Source organism: Anolis carolinensis, unplaced genomic scaffold, assembly GCF_035594765.1.
Source record: "Anolis carolinensis isolate JA03-04 unplaced genomic scaffold, rAnoCar3.1.pri scaffold_26, whole genome shotgun sequence".
Lineage (NCBI taxonomy): Eukaryota > Metazoa > Chordata > Lepidosauria > Squamata > Dactyloidae > Anolis > Anolis carolinensis.
This window is the reverse complement of record NW_026943835.1, coordinates 576,771-594,145: the sequence shown is the minus strand read 5'-3', so window position 1 is coordinate 594,145 and position 17,375 is coordinate 576,771. Positions and strand designations below refer to the sequence as shown.

Genomic DNA, 17,375 nt, shown 5'->3' with positions numbered 1-17,375 from the left:
TGCTCCTGCAGTTTGCAATATAAAGGAATGCTGAAACTAAGACAAGTCAAACACGCATTCTGGACTTTAAGAGAGCTGACTTCCAAAAAATGAAGGAATTACTGAGCGGCATTCCATGGACGCCGATATTAAAAAACAAGGGAGTTAAGGATGGATGGGAGTTTTTCAAAAGTGAAATACTCAAGGCGCAAATGCAAACAGTGCCAACAAAGAAGAAAAATAAGACAAGTGCAAAGAAGCCAGAATGGATGTCCAAAGAACTTCTAACTGAGCTAAAGCTCAAAAGTGACATGCACAAGAAGTGGAAAAGGGGAGAAATCACCAAAGAAGAATTCAAACGTATAGCCAACACCTGTAGGGAAAAGGTTCGCAAGGCTAAAGCGCAAAATGAGCTCAGGCTTGCCAGGGACATAAAAAACAACAAAAAAGGCTTTTTTGCTTACGTTGGTAGAAAAAGGAGGCGATAGGGCCATTGCAAGGAGAAGATGGGGTGATGGCAACAGGGGAAAGGGAAAAGGCAGAACTACTTAATGCCTTCTTTGCCTCGGTCTTCTCAGAAAAAGAAAGCCATCTTCAACCTCAGCAACACGGAATGGACGAAGGATTGGGGGAAATCCAACCCCAAATAGGGAAACAAGTTGTCCAGGAACACTTGGCCTCTCTAAACGAATTCAAGTCCCCAGGGCCAGATCAGCTACATCCAAGAGTACTGAAGGAACTAGCGGAAGTTATTTCAGAACCACTGGCAATTATCTTCGAGAGTTCTTGGAGAACGGGAGAAGTCCCAGCAGATTGGAGGAAGGCGAATGTGGTCCCTATTTATCTTCAAGAAGGGAAAAAAGAACGACCCAAACAATTACCGTCCGGTCAGCCTCACATCAATACCAGGCAAAATTCTGGAAAAGATCATCAAGGAAGTGGTCTGCGAACACTTAGAAACAAATGCGGTCATTGCTAATAGTCAACACGGATTTACCAAAAACAAGTCATGCCAGACTCATCTGATCTCTTTTTTCGATAGAGTTACGAGTTGGGTCGATACAGGGAATGCTGTGGATGAGGCGTACCTGGATTTCAGTAAGGCTTTCGACAAAGTCCCCCACGACCTTCTGGCAAACAAACTAGTAAAATGTGGGCTAGACAAAACTACGGTGAGGTGGATCTGTAATTGGCTAAGCGAACGAACCCAAAGGGTGCTCACCAATGCGTCGTCTTCATCATGGAAAGAAGTGACAAGTGGAGTGCCATAAGCAGGGCTCCGTCCTGGGCCCGGTTCTGTTCAACATCTTTATTAACGACTTAAATGAAGGGTTAGAAGGCACGATCATCAAGTTTGCAGACGACACCAAACTGGGAGGGATAGCTAACACTCCAGAAGACAGGAGCAGAATTCAAAACGATCTTGACAGACTAGAGAGATGGGCTGAAACTAACAAAATGAAGTTCAACAGGGACAAATGCAAGATACTTCATTTCGGCAGAAAAAATGGAAATCAAAGATACAGAATGGGGGACGCCTGGCTTGACAGCAGTGTGTGCGAAAAAGACCTTGGAGTCCTCGTGGACAACAAGTTAAACATGAGCCAACAATGTGATGCGGCTGCTAAAAAAGCCAATGGGATTCTGGCCTGCATCAATAGGGGAATAGCGTCTAGATCCAGGGAAGTCCTGCTCCCCCTTATTCTATTCTGCCTTGGTCAGACCACACCTGGAATCACACTGTGTCCAATTTTGGGCACCACAGTTGAAGGGAGATGTTGACAAGCTGGAAAGCGTCCAGAGGAGGGCGACTAAAATGATTAAGGGTTTGGAGAACAAGCCCTATGAGGAGCGGCTTAAAGAGCTGGGCATGTTTAGCCTGCAGAAGAGAAGGCTGAGAGGAGACATGATAGCCATGTACAAATACGTGAAGGGAAGTCATAGGGAGGAGGGAGCAAGCTTGTTTTCTGCTGCCCTGCAGACTAGGACACAAGGGAACAAGGGCTTCAAACTACAGGAAAGGAGATTCCACCTGAACATCAGGAAGAAGTTCCTCACAGTGAGAAAGACTGTTCGGCAGTGGAACTCTCTCCCCGGGGCCGTGGTGGAGGCTCCTTCCTTGGAGGCTTTTAAGCAGAGGCTGGATGGCCATCTGTCGGGGGTGCTTTGAATGCGATTTCCTGCTTCTTAGCGGGGGGTTGGACTAGATGGCCCATGTGGTCTCTTCCAACTCTACTATTCTATGATTCTATGATAATATATTATAGTATATACGTATAATATAATGCAATACAATATAATACTACACTATTATAATTGTATATTACCTATTACATGTAATATTGCAGTACATTACAATATAGTAATAGATAATGCTGATATCAATATAAATATCAATATCAACACAAACCTCTCTCTCTCTCTCTCCCTCTCTCTCTCTCTCTCTCTCTCCTCCTTCGCGGCTCCAGAGGAAGCGCCTCAGAAAACAATGGCGGCGAGAGAGGCTCTGCGCAGGCCCAGCCAGGAAGAAGCCCCGCCCCTCCTCCGCCCCTCGCCCCCCATTGGCCGAGTCCGTGACGCCCCGCCCACGAGCGGGCCCCTATTGGCTCCGGCCTTGATGGACGGGTGACAAGGACGGGCGAGAAAGAAGGCGGCTTCTGAGGGCAGGATGGAGGCCCCGCCCCCTCTTCGCCGGAGGGAGTGACGTCAGGGCGTGGGCGGGGCGTGGGTTCATTCCGTCACCAAGGGGGCGGGGCTTCTCCCTTTGAGAGACGGGAGGGAGGGGCGGGGCCTCGGCCTGGCAGGGGAAGGGAGGGGCCTCATTGGCTGAGCAAGGGGAGGGCGGGGCCTTGCCTCTGGAAGCCCCGCCCAGCGCAGAGCCCGTTCGAGGGCGCCCCTCCCAGCCTGGCTCTGGTGACGTCAGAGCCCCGCCCCCTCCCTCTCCCCGCAGAGCTGAGTGGCGCGATGGGTCAAGCGGCTCAGGCACGAGAGAGAGAGAGAGAGAGAGAGAGAGAGAGAGAGAGAGAGCGGGCGTCGCGGGTTCGAGGCCCGTCTGCCGAATTCTTCAAACTCCCTCCTCCTTCGGCAGAGAGTTCCGCAGATCCCGGGACAGATCCGGGCAAACCTTGAAGGCTGTCTGAGTGAAGCCATGGGCTTTCCCCGGACATGAAGGGCGGTCCAGCCTGACTCGGGCCCTTGGGGCTCTTCCCCGTTTCTCAGCCCAAGAGCCGGCCTTGTCCGTAGACGCCTCCCAGGTCAAGACACACGTGGCACACACACGCCATGCCATGACCTGACCCAGGACACGCACACGCAGAGGCATCTCACGTGTCTCCCTCTCCCGGCTTCAGGAGGGAGTGCTCCGTTCCGGCCACAGGGGGCGCTGCCGCTTCACCGTCCACTTGTGACACCCAGTCCTTGATGGTAGGACTTCCTCATTCCTTTCCCCACACTGCCTGCCTATTTTATAGTGTCGCAAATCACTTAAATTAGCCTCCCCGCATAAAGCGGTACCTAGAATTGTCTACTCGAGAGATGCACCTGCCTTTGGAGCGGCTCAGGTGGGCAGAGAGCCAGGCTCTTCCCGGTCGGGAGCTCAGTCCCACCCGGGCTTCCATCCCATGACCTCTCGGTCAGTCGTGACTCTTTGCAGCTGCGCCACAGCCCGGCCCGGGAGGCAAAGGGGGCCGTGTTGGGTCCATGGTGGGAGGGGTCCAGATCGCAGGGGAACTACACACCCCGGTCCCCCAAGACTCCTCTCAGTCAGGGCGAATCCTCCCCAAACCGCTCTCTCGAGTGAGTCCAGTCGCTGTGTGCCATGGGAAAGGGCAGGAAAGGGCTAAGGGAGAGGCAGGGGGCGGGGCCAGGCCAGTTCCATTCCACATCCCGTCCTTTCCTATGTTCTCACAGCCAGCAGAGGAACTGGTCAGCACCTGAACCTACTAGAGAGAGGGGTCTGGGCAGAATTCCCCCTGATTGACAGGACTTGCAAGGAGCGGGATGTCTAGTTCACCTGCCACCTACGAACTGCAGAACCCCACCAAGGATGGACCCACAGAACCCCCGTGACCAGCAAAAAACACTGGGGGTCTTTGGGGGGAATTCCCCTTGATTTGGGGGAGTTGTAGTTCCCCTCCATCCCGAGAGCACCGTGACCCCAAACACGGAGGGATCTGGGCCCCACTTGGCACGAAGACCCGATCTGCTGGAATGGGATGCCTGCAGGGGGTGGGAGGGAAGGGTCTTCCTTCCTGGGAGTCGTAGTTCACCCACCACCAGGGAAACGGGGACCTCCACCGATGGTGGGCCTGGACCACACGTGTCACACGGAACCCCGTGACTCACTCAACCTCCGGGAAGGGTTGGAGCAGAGGAACTCACCCAAGTGGTGGGAGTTGTAGTCCACCCACAATCTTATGGATATTTGGACAATTAAAACACTGACTTTGTCAAATCACCTGGGCAAGGCCAGGGTATTATTATTATACTGTCATAATATTTTATTATATTATAATTATCAAATAATCTTATATTATTTGATAATATTATAATAGTATAATAAAAATATATAATAATACAAATATAAAGTTATAATAATACACTATATTATAGAATAATATAACAATGACCGCAGGCTGGAGAGCAACTGCAATGAATCACTCTGACCAGGAAGTCATGAGTTCGAGGTCCGCTCGGAGCCTATGTTTGTTTGTCTTTGTTCTATGTTAAAAGGCATTGAATGTTTGCCTATATGTGTAATGTGACCCACCCTGAGTCCCCTTCGGGGTGAGAAGGGCGGAAGATAAATGCTATAAATAAATAAATAAATAAATAAATATTATAATGATCTTATCCTGTCCGATCTGTTGTCGATCCACTCCTTTGGGCTTCACACAAATCTACCCTTGTCCAAAATATACTGTCCTGTGCTTTGACCAAATTCAAGTTATAAGTATGATATAATAATTATGATAATATGTTTATTATATATTATTGTATTCTTTTAAAGTAATTGTTGTTATTATTATCATTACATTATTATGACCATGGCTTTCCCGTCCTGCCCCTCCTCCGGTCCTGTCCATCAACGGAGCTCCTCCCCCCTCCCTCCCTCCCTGGATGGCTTTGGGGGAAAGTCACCTTGATTGATAGGAATTATAATTCACCTACATCCAGAGAGCACTGTCAATGCGAACAACAATAGATTTGCACCAAATTTATTTATTTTCTTTATTTACAGCATGTATATTCCGCCCTTCTTTCTCACCCCGAAGGGGACTCAGGGTGGGTCACATGACACATATAGGCAAACATTCAATGCCTTTTAACATAGAACAAAGACAGACAAACATAGGCTCCGAGCGGGCCTCGAACTCATGACCTCCTGGTCAGAGTGATTCATTGCAGTTAATTGCAGCTGGCTTGATCTCCCGCCTGCGCCACAGCCCGGAAATTTCAAATCCAATCATTTATTTCGGTCATAGACCAGCACAGGAGATAAAGGTCACAGTTACATACAAACTTGGTATGTTTAGTACATTTAAAATATAAAGAAACTAAAGCACAATAACCGGGGGGGGGGGGGGTGAGGAGCGGAAGGGGAAACGGGGCAAAACATACAATGCAGAGGTCCATCAGCCAGTTATAGAACCAAGAGAGAGGATCACTGGAGACATGGGTCACTTTTGGGACCGTCATCCCCTGGCGGACTTTGTAGGCACAAAACTTTGCAACATTGTCGGTTGTAGCTGAATGAGGATCTACAAGCAGCAGGGAGGGATAAAAGTCTCCTGAACGGCCTGGGTGCTTGTGTATCAAAGGGAAGATAAGCCTGGTGCGGATATCCCTGGCAAGCGTACCCGATATGGCCAATCTGGAAGACTGGCAGGCTTTGGGCGGGCCTTTGGGAGTTGTGGACACTGGGATTTATAGTTCACCTGCATCCAGAGACACTGGGACCACCACCGACAATGGACCGGGACCAAACGTGGCACACAGAACCACCATGACTAACTTAATATCCTGGAGGGGTTTGGGGGGAACTGACCACCATGGTGGGAGCTGTAGTTCACCCGGCAGCTAGTGAACTACTACTACTACGAAGATGCACCTAGAGAGCACATTTGCCCAGTATGACACACTTTAACCAGTGATGGAGTTTGTCTCCATTTTCCATCACGTACACCAAATTCCCAGTTTCATCGTCTTGAACAAAGCTTACGTTACATTTACATTTCAACCTAGTGTTGTTTATCAGGTTCTATTATATTTCCATCAGACCATAACATTAGCTGAACAGTAGTAACAAATAGACACCCCATTCCTGTTTCTTGTGTGAATGTATCACATTACCCATGATGTTAACCTACATGTACCATCTTCCATGTTTATAGCACACGTGGTCCTACCTGCGTGAGGTCTGAAGGGCAATCGTGATCTGCTTCCCGTGCTTCCCATTGTGTTATATCCATTGTGGTGCTTCCTTTATAAATCTTTGTTTCTGAGCACAATATCTTACTTGACATAAAATAAGGCACCCAGAATATCCCGTTGACTACGAGAAGAGTTATTGTTATATCACAAACCATTGTCTGAACTGTGCCATGTTTTCAAATCCAGACTTAATAATTCAAGTTTCCAAATTTTATCTTCTATTTATTAAAAGTCATTAACTCAAAATCTGTATGAGCCAAATCTTCCAACCTTCCCGTTTGTGTGAACGTGTTTGCATGACTTCCCAGCAAAGCAACCAGACGTGGTCTCTGAAGGGCCTCCTGGATCTCACGGACCTCACTCTTCCCTGAACACTCGGCATCCAAAGAACAGGAACCCTTTGGGTCCAGAACAAAACAAGCGGATGCCGGATCTGGACCAAACTGGGCACACAGACCCAACATGGCCAACTGTGAGGGTTTGGGGGTGGTTGACCTTGGTGTGTGGGAGTTGTAGTTCGCCCTGCATCCAGAGAGCATTCGGAAGCCCACCAATGACAGATGGGCACCAAACTTAGCACACAGAACCCCGATGACCAGCAGAAAACACTGGAGGGGTTTGCGGGATAGACAAGGCAGTGGAAAAGAATAGATGAGGATCAAAGCAGTGAATATATGTTGTATAAAGCAGAATAGGAATAAGAATGTCTGAAGGAAGACAATGGAATCCAAACCCATGCCACCAACACCGAAGAAGGCTAGGATGTTCAAAGGCGCTCTAGATTCAACATTAAACCCCATTTTGGGCCAAAAACAGGTCTACCAACCCCTCCAGTTTCAGCCGTTTTGACCCTTATAAATCCCCAACAGAACATACTGGAGGGTTTTGGGGACCGACCCACACGTGTGGGAGTTGTAGTTCAACCTGCGAAACAGTTACCTACCGAGACACACAACTGAACTAACAAGCAGACGTGGACACGTGTCTAAAAGCCTCATTCTACCTGTTAATTTTTATTTCTCATTATTCTACTATAATATACAGTCATTACTTCCAGAATGGAACGTACAGAGTTCCCTCACTACTTCACGGTTCACTGTTTGCAGATTCGCTGTTTCGCGCTTTTTCAATAAACTCTAAAAGCCTATTATAAATCCAATAAAATTACAATTTACAGCCTGAGGAAGGAGAAGCCGAAGGGAGAGAAAAGGAGCCCAAGAGGCAACAGGAGATGGAGGCGATTTATCAACACACGATTTGTTGATAAAGACTTAAAATAGTGTATAACTACAGTAGAGTCTCACTTATACAACACTCGCTTATCCAACGCATTTTTGTAGTCAATGTTTTCAATACATAGTGATATTTTGGTGCTAAATTCATAAATACAGTAATGGCAACATAACATTACTGCATATTGAACTACTTTTTCTGTCAAATATGTTGTTAAACATGATGTTTTGGTGCTTAATTTGTATAATCATTACCTAATTTGATGTTTAATAGGCTTTTCCTTAATCCCTCCTTATTATCCAACGTATTCGCTTATCCAACATTCTGCTGGCCCGTTTATGTTGGATAAGTGAGACTCTACTGTACTAAAATAATGTATAAATATATAGCATCCCAACTTCGCGGATTTTCACTTACTGCGGGTGGTCCTGGAACATAAACCCCACGATAAGTGACGGAACACTGTATTTTAGTTCAATCTTTCTACAATTCTTCTTAGGCGATCCCTCGTAGTTCGAGGATGATGGGCTTCCAGTAATTTTTCTTGGAAGATGCCTGTGCGTGATTTTTTTGAATGTGTGGAGGTCGGTGCACGGCCGGTCAACACACAGTCTTCACAGAGTGAGGTTCCAGCAGTGGTGTGAATACACAACAACAGTGGCTCCTCAGTCTGTTGCAGCCTTCTTCCACCTTCACAGCAATTGTAACATAATAATAAATAATAATAAAAATCAAACTTTATTTATACCCCGCCACCATCTCCCCGTGGGGACTCGGGGCGGCTTACATGGGGCAGAGGCCCAAACAACATAGAACAAAACATAGGCAACATAATACAAATCACACTATAAAAAGATAAAACAATAATACAATATATCAATTAAAACAAAAATACAGGATAAAAAATTGCATTTAAAACACATAAATGGTAAAAATCGTAATAAAAACGGGATAGATTATTAAAAACCCTCTGGGGCTGATTAATTAATGACTGTATCTCCAAAGGCCTGCCGAAACATCCAAGTCTTCAGTTGTTTCCTGAAGGAAGGTAGAGAGGCAGCCAACCTCATCTCCCTGGGGAGGGAGTTCCAGAGTCGGGGAGCCACGGCCGAGAAGGCCCTCTCTCTCGTCCCCACCAAATGCAGTTGTGAGGAGGGCGGAAGCAAGAGGAGGGCCTTCCCAGAAGATCTCAGCGAATGGGTGGGTTCATAGGGGACGACGCGGTCACGAAGACAGGCAGGTCCCGAACCGTAATAATAATAATAATAATAATACTTTATTTATACCCCGCCACCATCTCCCCAACGGGGACTCGAGGGGGGGGGGCTTACATGGGGCCATGCCTAGAGCAAAACAATATAACAAGTATAAATACAACATAACATAGAGCAATTAAACAATACAATAAGTAATAATATACAATATATACTACAACGCAAATCAAAGAAACAGTAAAAACAGGGCCGGCCACATGAATACAAAGATACAAACTCGGGTGAGAAAGATAAAGGGAATGGAGACCACGGGGAGCAGGGACATACGAAACCGTACCATGTTATCCTCCGCCTGCTCCGCCGTTGAGATCTTAGGGTCTTTGGATTGTTCTTGGTCTGGATCCTCCCCTGTGGCCACTCCTGGGAGTGCATGACTCCGGTGGTTGTGCCCGCAGGTTCACTGGAAAACGCAAGCCCCCTCACCATGACAAGGTGACAATCCATCGAGGGGGCTTTCTACAATACATCACATGTGATGAAATGTCCCAACTTTGAGCCCGCATTCCCAAAATTTGCAAGTTGCTTTTCTACGTGTTAGAATGACACTCTGAGGTCAATTAACACCATTCTCTCCAGGGTGAATTCTATGATGTCTATGTATAATGTTATTTCATGAAAAGCTCTGACCACATTCCATGCATTTTTACGGTTTCTCTCCAGTGTGAGTCCTTTGATGCAAACGTAGAGCTCCACTCCGAGAAAAGCTCTGTCCACACTCCAGGCATGTATAGGGTTTCTCCCCAGTGTGAGAGTTTTGATGTCTACGTAGATTTGAACTATGAGTGAAGCTCTGCCCACACTCCAGGCATTTATAGGGTTTCTCCCCAGTGTGAGTTCTTTGATGCGAACGTAGGCCTGAACTACGAGTGAAGGTCTGTCCACACTCCAGACATGTATAGGGGTTCTCCCCAGTGTGAGTGCTTTGATGTGAACGTAGAAGTGAACTATGCGTGAAGCTCTGTCCACACTCCAGGCATGTATAGGGTTTCTCTCCAGTGTGAGTCCACTGATGTGAACGTAGATGTGAACTATGAGTGAAGCTCTGTCTGCACTCCAGGCATTTATAGGGTTTCTCCCCAGTGTGAGTCCTTTGATGTGAACGTAGGCCTGAACTTTGAGTGAAACTCTTTCCTCACTCTGGGCATGTATAGGGTTTCTCCCCAGTGTGAGTCCTTTGATGTTGACGTAGTCCTGAACTACGAGCGAAGGTCTGTCCACACTCCAGACATTCAAAGGGTTTCTCCCCAGTGTGAGTCCTTTGATGTGAACGTAGGCCTGAACTACGAGCGAAGGTCTGTCCACACTCCAGACATTCAAAGGGTTTCTCCCCAGTGTGAGTCCTTTGATGTGAACGTAGGCCTGAACTACGAGCGAAGGTCTGTCCACACTCCAGACATTCAAAGGGTTTCTCCCCAGTGTGAGTCCTTTGATGTTGACGTAGTCCTGAACTATGAGTGAAGCTCTGTCCACACTCCAGGCATTTATAGGGTTTCTCCCCAGTGTGAGTTCTTTGATGCGAACGTAGGCCTGAACTGTGAGTGAAGGTCTGTCCACACTCCATACATGTATAGGGTTTCTCCCCAGTGTGAGAGTTTTGATGTGAACGTAGGCCTGAACTGTGAGTGAAGGTCTGTCCACACTCCAGACATGTATAGGGTTTCTCCCCAGTGTGAGAGTTTTGATGTGAACGTAGGCCTGAACTACGAGTAAAGGTCTGTCCACACTCCAGACATGTATAGGGTTTCTCCCCAGTGTGAGTCCTTTGATGTTGACGTAGTCCTGAACTATGAGTGAAGCTCTGTCCACACTCCAGACATTCAAAGGGTTTCTCCCCAGTGTGAGTCCTTTGATGTAAACGTAGGCCTGAACTACGAGCGAAGGTCTGTCCACACTCCAGACATTCAAAGGGTTTCTCCCCAGTGTGAGTCCTTTGATGTTGACGTAGTCCTGAACTCTGAGTGAAGCTCTGTCCACACTCCAGACATTCAAAGGGTTTCTCCCCAGTGTGAGTCCTTTGATGTCTACGTAGGCCTGAACTACGAGCGAAGCTCTGTCCACACTCCAGGCATTTATAGGGTTTTTCCCCAGTGTGAGTCCTTTGATGTTGACGTAGTCCTGAACTATGAGTGAAGCTCTGTCCACACTCCAGACATTCAAAGGGTTTCTCCCCAGTGTGAGTCCTTTGATGTAAACGTAGGCCTGAACTACGAGCGAAGGTCTGTCCACACTCCAGGCATGTATAGGGTTTCTCCCCAGTGTGAGTTCTTTGATGTGAACGTAGACGTGAACTATGAGTGAAGCTCTGTCCACACTCCAGACATTCAAAGGGTTTCTCCCCAGTGTGAGTCCTTTGATGTTGACGTAGTCCTGAACTCTGAGTGAAGCTCTGTCCACACTCCAGACATTCAAAGGGTTTCTCCCCAGTGTGAGTCCTTTGATGTAAACGTAGGCGTGAACTACGAGCGAAGCTCTGTCCACACTCCAGACATTCAAAGGGTTTCTCCCCAGTGTGAGTCCTTTGATGTAAACGTAGGCCTGAACTACGAGCGAAGGTCTGTCCACACTCCAGGCATTTATAGGGTTTTTCCCCAGTGTGAGTCCTTTGATGTTGACGTAGTCCTGAACTATGAGTGAAGCTCTGTCCACACTCCAGACATTCAAAGGGTTTCTCCCCAGTGTGAGTCCTTTGATGTAAACGTAGGCCTGAACTACGAGCGAAGGTCTGTCCACACTCCAGGCATGTATAGGGTTTCTCCCCAGTGTGAGTCCTTGATGTGAACGTAGACGTGAACTATGAGTGAAGCTCTGTCCACACTCCAGACATTCAAAGGGTTTCTCCCCAGTGTGAGTCCTTTGATGTTGACGTAGTCCTGAACTACGAGCGAAGCTCTGTCCACACTCCAGACATTCAAAGGGTTTCTCCCCAGTGTGAGTCCTTTGATGTAGACGTAGGCCTGAACTACGAGCGAAGCTCTGTCCACACTCTAGACATTCAAAGGGTTTCTCCCCAGTGTGAGTCCTTTCATGCCGTAGCAGATGGCTCCTCCAACTGAAGCTCTTTCCACACTCAAGACATGTAAAGGGTTTCTCCTCCATGTTGACAGTTATGATTGACTGCGATATAAACACGTGAATATTCCCTTTTTCTTTCTGATCAAAATTGAGTTTCACAAGATTGGCACCTAGAGAGGATTTCTTCTTCCCGCAGGATTTCTTTCATTATTGCCCTTTGGTTTCCAAATTCCTAAATCTATACTAGATACTGATAATTTCTTTTCATGCCTGTGGTGACTTCATAGGGTCTTCATTTCCCTGATCAAGAAAAAAGAAGCAAAAGGTTAAACATGAAGCTGCAAACTTCCTTTATTTCCAAGATTATCCTCTTTTCCGTTCATGGCTCATGTTGAAAATGGAACCACCAAGAAATGGAGATATGAAGGGTCTCAAGGACACACAGAAACAAACAAAGGTGATCACCGATTGATGAACAATAAGGGATGGATTCAGAAGGAGAGAAGAAAAGAAGGGAGGGAGGATGAAAATGAGTGATTGATGGAAGGAAAGAGGGATGGATGGAAGAAAAAGGGATCTTCGTACAATACTAAAGAGCCACATTGATTTTTTTTGCTTGACCTAAACATGGCTAAAGAAACAAAAGGCAGACAGACAGACCATAGACGGGGCTTCATTCACTCTGAATAAAGGGTTTCCGTGAATTACCAGAATAAGTTAAGTATTAAGAGGCACAATGATCCCTTTCCTGATGATTTCATGAATGTCTAGATTCCCTTTCAGGCCACAAGGGATCCCAGGTCCGTCTCCTGTGCATCCCAAATTGGACCTCTGCTGCCACCACATTTCCTACATCTCTCAAAGGAACCCCAAATTCCCAAAGACGTTGCCTTCCTGCCTGGCAAATTCAACACCCCATTTAGGCATGCTGAGATGTCCACAGAACTGGTCTCGCCTGGACTACGTCCCCGTTGGGCTGTTCACTCCCTTGGTTGAGCCGCAGGACGGCATGCAAATTCACAGGCACAGCGCAGTCGGGAAACCCTCCTTCCTGCCCAGCCCTTTCCACCCTGTCCATTTCCGCCTCTATTTCCTGCCCTCTGTTGTGGGGAAAGGCTTTTCAGCAGGTGAAGGCTGGGTTCTGGTCTTTGGCTGGGTTCTGTGGTCTTTGGATACAGGTGAACTGCAACTGCCTACAAATCAAGGCCCATTCCCACAAACCCTTGTAGTATGTTCAGTTGGTCATGAGGCTTCTCTGTGCAAAGTGTGGTCCTGGTCCATTGTCAGTGGGGGTCACTTTTTCTCTGGATGCAGGTGAACTATAAGTCCCTTTCCCCCCCAACTAGTCCAATATGTTCTATTAGTTATGATGGCTCTGTGTGTCAGGTGTGGTCCTGGTCCATCATTGGTGGGGTTTGATTGCAGGTGAACTATAAATCCCAGTACCTACTACTCCCAAATGCCTGGGCCAATTCCCCTCAAAACCCACCAAATGTGGGCACATCAGGTATGCATGGCAAGTTAGGTCCAGGCCCATCATTATTTGGGTTCATAGCGTTCTAGATGTAGGTGAACTACAACTCCTCTACATTCCCCAGTAGGAGTCACAGCAGTGCTCTGACTTGATGCAAGACGAACTACAACTTCCACCATGTGCAGTCAATCCCCAAACTCCTCCAGTAAATTTATTTCTGCTCAGTTCTGCTGTGTTTGTTATGCAGACAGATTTGAAAGGGAAGGGCAGTAGGAGGGGTCATGCAAATTCCACAGCAATGGAGAACCCTGGGATGCCTGCCTGTGGTGGAAGAAAAAGCAAAATCTAGGATGAAATGGTCACCAAACTAAAGCATTCCTTGGGGTGGTGGGCTGTAGTGTTTGGGGAGGACATTGGCAGGGGCTGGGCTGCATGTTCATGGGGCTCGCTGTAACCAAAATGTCAGTGGAAAAGAGTGACTTGCTAGATTTTTAACCATGGGAAGTACAACCTGTTTGTGGGGGATGGAGGCTGTCTGTGCGAGCAGGCATCCGGGCCACACACACACACATATGGGTTTTTGCTTTTATTATGGATTTAGATTTAGATTTAGATAGATTTAGATTAGATAGATTTAGAATAGATATAGATACAGATGTTACCTTATAATAATTTGGACCAAAAATTTTAAAAATGGTAAATTATATTAAACATGGACTGTAATGGAAATAAAGAGTCAGAATAAATACAGTAGAGTCTCACTTATCCAACATAAACAGGCTGGCAGAATGTTGGATAAGCGAATATGTTGGATAATAAGGAGGCATTAAGGAAAAGTCTATTAAACATCAAATTAGGTTATGATTTTACAAATTAAGCACCGAAACATCATGTTATACAACAAAATTGACAGAAAAAGTAGTTCAATACACAGTAATGCTATGTAGGAATTACTGTATTTACGAATTTAGCACCAAAATATCATGATGTATTGAAAACATTGACTACAAAAATGCGTTGGATAATCCAGAATGTTGGATAAGTGAGACTCTACTGTAAAACTAAATGGTATAAACCACAAAAAGAAGGCGGGTTAGGTCTCCCAAATATTAAATTATATGATCATGCCAACCAAACAAGGTACATAGTCGAAGGATTAGCGAAGCAAGGAAAACTGGGCCAGAAGAGAGGTTCTCAACCTGGGGTCCCTCCCCAGGTGTGTTTGGCCTACAACTCCCAGAAATCCCAGCCAGTTCAGTTTACCAGCTGTTAGGATTTCTGGGACTGGAAGGCCAAAAACATCTGGGAAGGGACCCCAGGTTGAGAACCACTGGGCTAGAAGAAGAGGATAAGAAATTAGAATGGAAACCAGAGTATATTTTGATAGAAAATAAAGGAAAGTCTAAAAAGAATGGGTATAATGAACAGAGTAACCCCCTTACATAAATATAAACATTATATCTAAACTTTATTTGCCATGCCATACTGTTGCCCTTGACCCGCCTGGCACCTGCTAGTTGGCCACCCCAACGTGGAACCCTTGATCCCTGTCTCCTGGCCTGCTGAAGGAGTATTCTGTCATTGGCTCTTAAACCTGTGGTTAATTGATTGATTTGTATGTTTAGCACACTTATGCTCATTATCGTATTATGTTTTGTTGTTGTCTGGTTTCATTGTTGGAGATAGGGTGGTATATAAATAAAGTTTTACTACTGTTATTATTATTTATTTGTACCCCGCCACTGTAATAAGATAAAATGAAATATGAATATATGGTATCAATGGAAGAGATGAATGAATGAGAGCTAATAATTTTGGAGACACCATTCTAAAATATTAAGGCCTACAATGACTAACTACCTGCTTGCTGAATAGTAATTAAAACCAGCTAATGATAACTGAAATAGTTGACCTGTCTAGTAAACTCGGTTAAGAACTGCGACAGTGAGAAGAGAAATGTTTACATCTGTTTACATCTGTCAATATTTGCTGATTTGATGAACTTTGGGGCAGAGACAATGGTTTTTTAAGTTAAGGAAATGTTTACAACTGTTGAGAAGGAAGTCAACACAAGGCCAACACTAATCAAGAAGAATCAACATCTGGTCCAGGAAACGGAGATGGAGCCAGGATGTTCTGGGATGGAAGACGTCTATCATTCATTTACAACTTTGGGACAACATCAGAAAAATATTGTTATATAAGTGTCTATGTTTTTACTAAGTGTCTTGTTTAAATTTTATTGTTTTTTTCTAATATGGAATTTTTTATTATAATGAGTATGTTATTGTCATTTTATACTTTTGATATTAGTGATGTAGTTGGGGTACTGAATGTTTGCCGTCTATATGTATGTTAACCGCCCTGAGTCCCTCTGGGGAGAGAGGGCGGTCTAGAAATAAAGTTATTATTATTATTATTGTTATTATTATGATGATTATTATTATTTATGATGATCCAGAAATTGTGACAAACAGCGATGCTGTTTGTCCGCCATGCTCAGTGGAGATGATGCATGGGAAAGTGGCAGATTTGCATGGAAGCGGTCTTGTCACTGGGCCTCCTTTTCTCAAGGGAAGAGGAAGGAGTGCATTTCGGAGTCATGCTACGGGTTGCAGGGAGTCCGTTCTGTCTGATCCTTGGCATTGTTCGTAGGAAAAAAGGATGCATTTTGACGTTTTGGAACTATGCTGCAGAGGAAGCAGGGCCTGGCCTAAGCAGGTGCTTCTCCAAGGAGGGAGAAAGGATATGGTAATATCTGGATGGATGCACGAGGATGAATACATGGAGATGTGTGTGAATGCTGAGTGAAAATGTAACCCCCCCCCCCCCGCTTTGTCTGTTGTAGGTTGTTTATCAAGCCAATGTGGTTACATAAAATCTGTATGTCTAATGTCACTCTTTGTTGTTTGTGTAAATGTTCTGATACCTCTCACACTGAAATTGCAATAAAAAGAACCTATGCTTTAAAATTATTGAGCAGTTATTCATAACACCACCATCTCCCCAAAGGGACTCGGAGTGGCTCACAAAAGCACACAATTGTGCAGAACACACAAGACGCAGCAAAATACATAACAAATAAAGCAATAACAATCAATAATTACACAAAACAATAATTCCACTGAATAACATTCAACCCAACCGATTAAAATTCAACACTGCAGCAAAGCTGTGGGTACAACAGGCTGTGAACTGTCTCAGTCCATAAAGTACTAACAGAATCCATCCCTAAGGCCTCAGGTTGAGTGAGGAAGGTGCTCATCCTGGTCCAAAGGCTTGTTCAAAAAACCGTGTTTTCAGTTGTGCCCAGAAAGCTTGAAGAGAAGGGGGAACCTGATCTCCTTCAGGAGGGCATTCCAAAGCCATGGGGCCACCACCGAGAAGGAAGCCCCCCCCCCCATCACAGTCTCTCTTTCGCTCTTGTCCCACCAACCCTACTTGAGACAGTGGCGGGACCGAGAGGAGGGCCTCCCTGGCAGATCTTAAAGTTCACGACCGTTCATAAAAGGAGATGCGGTCCTGAAGAGAGGTTGGACCCCAAGTGTATAGGGCTTTCTAGGTCAGGGGTCCCCAAACTTTTTAAACAGGAGGCCGGTTCACGATCCTTCGGACCGTTAGAGGGCCGAGCAATAATAATTAATAACAACAACAACAATCAACAACAATAAAAAGGGTTGGAAGAGACCCCTTGGGCCATTGAGTCCAACCCCCTTCTGCCTCTGGCACCAAAAGCACAAGCAAAGCACCCCTGACAGATGGCCACCCAGCCTCAATGATGATAATAATAATAATAATAATAATAATAATAATAATAATAATAATAATAGTAATGAGGGTTGGAAGAGACCCCTTGGGCCATTTAATCCAACTCCTTCTGCCTTTGTGCACCAAAAGCACAAGCAAAGCATCCCTGACAGATGGCCACCCAGCCTCAATGTTTAATAATAATAATAATAATAATAATAATA

The 17,375-nt window shown here is 45.8% G+C and overlaps 2 protein-coding genes across 2 annotated transcripts in view; both read right to left on the bottom strand.

Annotated features, from left to right (window-relative positions):
- LOC134294866 (zinc finger protein 850-like) overlaps positions 1-17,375 on the bottom strand; it is a 104,615-nt gene that overhangs the window by 84,713 nt on the left and 2,527 nt on the right. The window lies entirely within an intron of this gene.
- LOC134294863 (zinc finger protein 658B-like) lies at positions 9,906-13,008 on the bottom strand. The gene is made up of 2 exons (XM_062966638.1): positions 12,872-13,008; positions 9,906-11,689 (listed from the first exon to the last, which is right to left on the bottom strand). The coding sequence occupies exons 1-2, from the start codon at positions 13,006-13,008 to the stop codon at positions 10,051-10,053; spliced, it is 1,776 nt and encodes a 591-aa protein (XP_062822708.1). The 3' UTR covers positions 9,906-10,050.

Excerpts from the sequence above, each read along its gene's own strand:
- LOC134294863 (XM_062966638.1), bottom strand. The coding sequence starts at position 13,008 with ATGGACAGGGTGGAAAGGGCTGGGCAGGAAGGAGGGTTTCCCGACTGC. Across the intron at positions 11,690-12,871 it reads GTCCAGGCGAGACCAGTTCT|AAGGACTCACACTGGGGAGA; the intron begins GTGGACATCTCA and ends TACGTTCACATC.